The sequence below is a fragment of the Fulmarus glacialis genome, unplaced genomic scaffold (genome assembly GCF_000690835.1).
Source record: "Fulmarus glacialis isolate BGI_N327 unplaced genomic scaffold, ASM69083v1 scaffold27918, whole genome shotgun sequence".
Lineage (NCBI taxonomy): Eukaryota > Metazoa > Chordata > Aves > Procellariiformes > Procellariidae > Fulmarus > Fulmarus glacialis.
Genome location: NW_009229332.1, coordinates 14,222 through 21,958, shown reverse-complemented (window position 1 = coordinate 21,958; position 7,737 = coordinate 14,222). Strand labels below are relative to the sequence as shown.

The 7,737-nt window shown below is 39.2% G+C and overlaps 1 protein-coding gene across 1 annotated transcript in view; it reads right to left on the bottom strand.

Annotated features, from left to right (window-relative positions):
- Window positions 1–1,100: 1,100 nt before the first annotated feature.
- LOC104081198 (oncostatin-M-specific receptor subunit beta-like) overlaps window positions 1,101–7,737 on the bottom strand; it is a gene marked incomplete at its 3' end in the record, with an annotated part of 13,594 nt that continues 6,957 nt past the window's right edge. Inside the window, exons 3-7 of the mRNA XM_009583836.1 lie at window positions 7,189–7,348; window positions 5,349–5,630; window positions 4,570–4,699; window positions 3,103–3,260; window positions 1,101–1,237 (exon numbers count right to left, since the gene is read on the bottom strand). Of these exons, the coding sequence (XP_009582131.1) occupies window positions 1,101–1,237; window positions 3,103–3,260; window positions 4,570–4,699; window positions 5,349–5,630; window positions 7,189–7,348 (867 nt within the window). The remainder of the gene's footprint in view (window positions 1,238–3,102; window positions 3,261–4,569; window positions 4,700–5,348; window positions 5,631–7,188; window positions 7,349–7,737) is intronic.

Here is a 7,737-nt window from a genome sequence, read left to right as displayed (position 1 = left end):
GGAGAAGGGAGGGAAGGGGGGAAGCGGGGCGAAAGGGGAAAAAAAAAATATGCACAAGATCAAAAAGAGGTCTGCAAGCTGTCTCTGTGTAACTGTCTGAGAAGGAGTCACTCACAACCTGTCAAACGACTATCTTTACGTCAAGGAGGGAATTTACTGAGATCATATCCTCACAGAGTCTGGGCCTCAGTTCCTGTAAGTGGGATGCTGTTCCAAATCTATGCTCAGCACCTACAGCTACCTTTTCTTTCCATTTTTTCCCCAACCTTTTCCTCGACTCCCTCCTAAGAGGCAGGGTGAGTTCTGGCAAGAGTCAAAAAGTGAGCATGCTTTTAAGCCTCTCCTCTAAACTGTCTCCTGCAATGGTCAACTGCAGCAGCCATTTGATCTAACAGCTCTTGAGCAATACTTAAGACAGAACGCAGCTTGATCCTTCACAATGCCTTTTTAATATGCTAGAGGCAAGATGCCTTCATAAGAAAAGGGCTACAGAGAAACCACAGTACGCATGCAAAGAGTCAGTCAGCCTCACCAATTGGGCAAGAGGTGGAACAAGACAAGGAGTCTACTCAAATAATCTTCAAGGAGATGGAAGAGGATGCAGTTCCCTCACTAGAAACCAGACACACTACCATCAAGTACAGTCAATAGTACACAGAAGGCTCCTGGACTAATATAAAAAAAGCCTTCAACACACCTCTCCACCATTTGTGTGTAAGATGATATGAGTAATAAAAACATGACAAATCAAGATTAGCAATAGCTAACAGCAATTGTAAGGCCCATGAGTATTTTCATTTACTTCAACAAATCTCAGAACCCATCCAGCAGAGGACAGAGCCACATATGCAGACGAGTCACACCGGACACTTTGGCCAGCAGTATAGGAAGTGTTGGGAGTATGAATTAGTGCCAGCAATGGCTGCCCACATGGACCACATCACCAGTGTAGAGCTTGGGAGCAAACAAATCCAGGAAACAGACACATCAACATGCTTACAAGATTTAGAGTATATTCACATTGCTGGGGAATTATTTTTCAATCTCATGTCAAAAAAGATACTCCCTATGTTTTTGTGTATGAAATTCAGGTTTCCTACCAGTTCTACTTTCCCATCGGGTTGGAGCACTTCAGTCTGACAAAAGAGTTCAATTCCTTTGTTTCGATGTTTCCAATATAATGTGATTTCTGTATCTGTGCATTCTTCCCACTGCTGGAAAGGTGCAGCAGGATAAACTGTCAATGGAAAATCCGAGTTAGCTCTTGTAAAACGCAAAATATATGCAAAAGTATTTTAAGGTATTTTAGCTGAGTAGTAAAAGCAAGTAAGAAATACAGTTTTTTCTGCCAGTCTAGGAAAATCATAGAATGATTTGGGTTGGAAGGGACCTTAAAGATCATCCAGTTCCAACCCCCCTGCCATGGGCAGGAACACCTTCCACTAAATCAGGCTGCTCAAAGCCCCATCCAAGCTGGCCTTGAAACAGATATAAATTAGTGAAAATTAATTTCAGTATGTAAATGTAAGTAAATATTATACAAGATTACAAAAAAACCTTGTGTTGACTTGGAAATATTTTACAACATTGTGAACAAAAGAAAGAATCAGAGACTTTTCTTGCAAATCCAGTAAAATTCTCCAATCCAGGGCCTGGCTCCTGATGTAGCGTGGCGAGTAACATTGGCCACATTTCTACACCCCAGAATCCAGCCTCTTCACCAGAAATTTTATTCACAACTCTTACATTGACTCCTGACAGTAGTTACCCTCTGGTAAACAGTGCCAATGCTACTTCTTCCAAAAGATTTCTGAGATCATTTACTGCTATGTAAGCAGTATTCAGCGAGAGCCGTAGATCTCAAATTCTCCCATATTATCAGTCCAGTTGTAAAGAATAAGACATGGCAATGCAAGTGAGTGGTATGTTTACAGCTTTGGCCATTTTCCTAGAACTTCATGGACCATGAATTACAGTTTGAGGAATTCCAGACTCAAAAGAGCTTGTGTTTGATACAGAAAGTCCCAGCTACCACATGCAGAATTGGAAATGATGGACTTCAGTTTTCCTTTACTTGCTGACATTCTTTAAGTAAGGAAAATTCTACTGTAAATATGTCCACAATCAGAGAAAACATAAAGGACTTTACAGCAATCACTATTTAAAAGGTTAACTCATCATAAATATTATATATAATTTCTTTAACTTGTAACAATCACTAGAACTGGAAAAAGAAAATTGTAGTAAAACTCTAATGTACTTAGCACATTGAATGTAACCTATTCTAGCTTCTTCAAACAGGTAAGGCGGCCACAGGACCTTGGCAACACTGTGGTGGATGTGGTGGGGCTAGAGGACACAAGGAGAACTGGAAATACTGCTGGAGAACAGGAAATACCCAGGTGTTTTGAGGCAGGAGTAGGTAGGAACTTATGGGATCTGGGGCACACTGTCATAAAGGATACAACTAATAGGGAAGAAGGAACCACAGCCATCAGTTACAGAATAACCTGTTTTATTTCACTGATGATGAACAACTCTTCGTCCCTTACAGTAGCACAGCAAATGTTACTGTCCCATATTAGCACCGAGACAGGTTAGCACTATCACCTCTTTCCTGGCAGTAGCTGCTTACACCTGTATCACATCTCATTTGGAGACATGTTAGTAATTTTATTTACCCACTTTTCAAAATGTGCATCTCCATTTTATTTTGGAAAGACAGTAACATCAGCAATAATATTTTGGAGAAAGGACTGAATTCCCAAGTAGCCTTCACAGATATTTTTCTTGAACTCCCCATTTTATATCCTTGTATCATGTTGCTTCCTATATTATGAACCTGCTTCAGCAAAGCAGCAGATTTTGAAGCATTAAGGGGTCATTTCAATAACGAAATCCGACCTTTAACAGATTAACACAACTTTGCAAAGCTGAAACTGAAAGGACAGCAGATAATTATAGCACAGGGACTGATAACTAATGAAAACTGTGAAGATAAAAATCAAGGGCTTCCATACTTTAAACTGGGGCACTCAAGATCAGAAGGAGGACAACGCCTGCAACAAAAAACCCTCAACAAAGACATAGAAAACATCTTACTTCTGTGAGTTACATCAAAAACATCCATGGCAGTTTTCTTTCCCAATGGGTTTTCCACAGTCACTGTGATATTACAGATCCTCTGCTGGCCTATATCCCAAGAACATGAGCACTGCTCAGTACAACTTACTGTGCACAGATCCATTTTTTGGGAAAACCTATCAAAGAAGGGGTGGGGGAAAAGGGGAGGAAAAGAGAGAAAGACATTTTTCCATAATGTAAAATCGACATAGATGTTGAAATTTGTGATGCCTAACTAGAATACAGCATCATAAAAAATAAGGCTGAGGGGGACTGTAAGAAACCACACAGTTTTTTCCCCTATCCTGAAGTAGGATGAATATAAGTATTCTTACAATTACAAGAAAGTTTTCTTCAAAGTCAAAGTTTACTTTATGCTTTTAAGATACAGCTAAATTGCTTTTAGTGATTTCCTCATGGAAATTCTAAACTAGGGACTTATTTGCTAAGAATTAAACCATTCATGTGTCTACCATTATGCTTTTAAACGAAGCGGTAATTTAAAGTGCATCTTCTAATCTTCCATTTTTAAATCACCATCATAATATCTCAATGGAAGTGAATGATGCAGAGACCATGAAGGTATATGCAATGATGACCTGCCTTCTGCTGAGACCTTTTGATGAAAGTTTGTAGTGATAATGAAGCATCTGTCCTGTTTTATGAGTTCCCCCTTCTCTGCACGCCCTCCTGTAAAGCCCCTCTCCTCTCCATTTAGATGCCTCTGTAGCAAGGAGCCATGGGCCAGGTCTGATATGCCACAGCTGTGTAACCTTGACTCAGATTGCTACGAAAGAGCTGTGAGAAAGTCTGCAGAGAGATTTTACAAAAAAAAAAAAAAAAAAAAGCTGAAATTATGGTAATTATAGACAGAAATAGGATTTTTGAGATAGGATTGTCAGTAGCTCAAGGACTCAAGAAGGAAAACACCAGCGTGTGAAGTTATGAACTCCTAAAGAAAAAGAACTAGGCAGGCTATTCAGGCTAACTGAGGGTTAGCTGGGAATCATCAGTTTGAATCAGCATTAGTGTCAATGGATTGTGAACACACTAATATTCATCCTACCAGCTGATTAAATCTTAGTTATCTGTTGTGTGTGTTACCCAATAATTACGTTTCACTTTTAAGTTAGCTATACCCTGATTGCAGGCTGTCTTCATACCTACTGAAAAATACTCAAACAAATTAACCCAAAAGAATGGTTAGTACAAGCTTTAGCAAGCAGAACCTGGTCTGATGGACCCGCAACTTTGTTATAGGTAGTCTAATTCAGAGCAGTTCTGCACTGCTCAAACTTTGCTAAATAAGCTGATCAGTGAGCTGAAGAGAGGCAGGCAGCTAATCGCAACAAGAATAAAAAAAACATTTCCACAGATTTTAAAGGAAAGAATGTGACTGTTCTGTTCAGCACAAGCCAGAGTTAATATAACAATGAGGAGACTGACCCTTCAGACAAGGTGTATTTTGGTGAATGACGTCCATAAAGATAGGTGTCTCCTCCTTGGCTCCAAGTACATGTTACTATTCTCAGGTCTTGAGTTTGGCAGGAAAAATCATTAGGTGTATCAGGTGGTTCTTGTCAGAGGGAATAACCAAAAAATCACCAACAGAATGGCAGTCAAGGCGAAAGTAATCAACCTTTTTACTGTATTAACAAACTAGAAATAATGGATATGTACAAGGTCTGGTTTACTACAGATGTTATTATTTCAATTATACTTATTCAATGACCACTCTGCAGAGAAAAGCATAAGGTTTCTCTGCAGAGAAAACCTCTGCAGGGTAACACCGTAAGTTAATTGCAATCCAAACACTTCTGTATGTTATTATTTTTTGTTATATTCATACATTCATTAATTTAACCTGTATTGTTTTCTATCTGTAAAAATTGCTACTAGCCTTAGAAAGGGGGACTGTGCTGAGGTTTTACCACATGCACACAGACAATGAAGCTGAACTCCTAAATGGGTAGGTGTATTTAAAAATCAGTCACCTGTCCTGGGATGAATTAACGAAGTTAATCTGAACACATTTAATGTTGTCCTTTAATGCTTTCTATATGCAAATGTACAGATCTGAAGTCAGACATTAAACAGAGTTCAGCTGGACATGATAGAACAAAAACAACCTGCAAGCTTCTTTTCTTTTCTCCCCCCATTCCCCATAGCCATTCTTGACTTAATAACAACAGGAAAATAGAACTGTAATAAAAGCATTCACTTACTACCCACAATGAAAACTACTTGATCATAGCATTGATCTTCACTGCAAGACTCTTGACAGTAGGCAGTGATGTGAGTCACTTCTTGATGTGCCACATTTTTCACAGTGAGAAGTCTGACTTGACTGTTTGTGTGATTGAAAACATGAACAGCTGGGACTATAAAGAATTCCTTAATGATTTGACCTTTACTTCCAATGCAACAAAGAGTGATGTCAGAGCCTTCCTCTAAAATTTTTTCATTTGGAAAGATTTGTGGTCCACTGTTATTTGAAGTGTCCAGGCCTGGAAATTAATACATAATAAACCATTTCAAAATCTGCTCATGGCAGCAGCCTTCAACCAGAACACATAAATGAGCGTTTACACAAGAATCTGCTAATGTTCTATTTTCCATTCATGGACTTCTATTTAGTATTCTTCCCTATACAGATTTCAACTTCACATGTAATCATACCTGTATTTCTCTTAAACCCATAAACATATAATGTAGTCCAACAAACTACCTAAGAGACTAAATCCATCCCACTGCCTTTCCCTTAGCGGAAACAAAGAGTGTGCGTTCAAGAACTCGCTTTACAGATGAACACTACCTCCTGCATCTATGAACAGGTTGATGCTTACAGCCAAAATCCCTGCTCTTGAAGATATGAGCAGGGGGCTAGAAAAACGTCATGTTCTGAAGCTCATGCAGAGCTCAGCTAATAAAAGTCAACATTGAATGAATCAGATCAGTAAGGGGATACTCGGCTTGGAATGAGACTCCTGTGGCTTTCAATGTTGGACTCCTTGCTGGATGCAAAAATTAGTGGGATTTAAGTGACTCACAGGCTTTTGCACAGGTTGGAGATAAAATCTACTCTCAAGAATCTGATCCAAAAATTTGATGAGAGAGCTCTAAATCAGGTCTGTAATGCAGGATCACTTTGTGACAAAGAAATAGTATTTTTGATCCCTACCCAATTTCAGTTCAAAAAATAAAATCTCCAAGATTGAGGTTAGTGAGAAAGAAAGGAAGTCTTGCATCCTATTTCCCACTATGTAAGGCGAGGGAGAAGAACAATTTATGTGCCACAATCCAAGTATACAGACCTGTGATGCTTGTACTACCCATGACATCTCCTATAACTAAAAGCCCTTGCTGCTCCAAACAAAAATAGTGTTTATTTACAAAATCACTCTAGTCATTTTTTCTAAAGCAGTTACATATTTTGTTTAAACCAAATTCTCCGGAAACCAAACTGTTCTAGTAAGACATTGCAATCTGAAAAAAAAAGGTTTTTGTGGTATCAGTAATTTCATTATTGGTCTCACTCTGTTTACTTTCATATAATTCACAGAAGTTCATTCCAAGTGACATAACTAGCTGACTTGCTCCTCTCTGTCTCTGCTTCTTTAATACTAATCAAAGCTATGAACCCTGGACAAAAGCAACACATGCATCAGATGATGTAGCCATAGCTATGCGCTTCCTCTCCTCTCCCCCAGTCCGGGCCAGGGCTGCATCTGACCTGGTGATAGGCTACACTAGAGCCTGTCCAAGATCCCATGCCACTCTATGTACTGCATTGTTTTAATGTATGAGCAAGAAAAACTCTAAAACTTTTGGTCTACTAGCTTAGGAAGATAGCCTGCAGATTAAAATAATGGCTGAAGCATTGCTATTATTGCCAGCAAAAAAAAGAGTTGGTTAGTGCTTAGAGATGAAAGAGTTCAAAATGGATTCTTGATTTGATGCCATCTCTCATGAATTGGACTTCACTGTTACAGTCACCGGTGAATTACAATCTAGCTTTGTACTGGGAAAAATAAAACCAATATTGCAAAGTAATGTTTTGCTTACCCAGGACAGTCTCCCACAGACTCCACTGACTCCAGATTTTTGATGCTTCTGCTTTGCTCCTGATTCTCACCGAGTGTGACATACACTCTAAAGGTAAGTCTGAATTCCATAGCCAATGAAGAGGCTTTCCTGATTTATCAAGTGTGACGTTATGAAACTCCTACAAAGAAAGGCCAGTAAAGCAAAGTATTGAAAACACAGTGATGTGCAGACACTTTGGAAGTACGATCAAAAGCAGTGAGAGAGAGAGAAAGCTCAAAGGAGGAAAATGCTTTTGAAAAATAAATCTCTGAAATCCCACTTGCTACACGTGATCTCACATAACTAGTAAGCTAAGGAACTGCTTACAAATCTGTACTAGCAGTGGTGGAGTGACTGATGTGCTGGCAAGACTACTTGATTCTGACAACATAGTTGGGAGTCAGGCCCTGCTTCTCATGAAATGAATTCGCTCTCAGAGACTTTCAGTGGATTATTTGTGCCTGCTATTACATAAGTAATAGCATGCACAGACACCTTGTCTAAGCTCTGGGTTACATACCCCTGGCT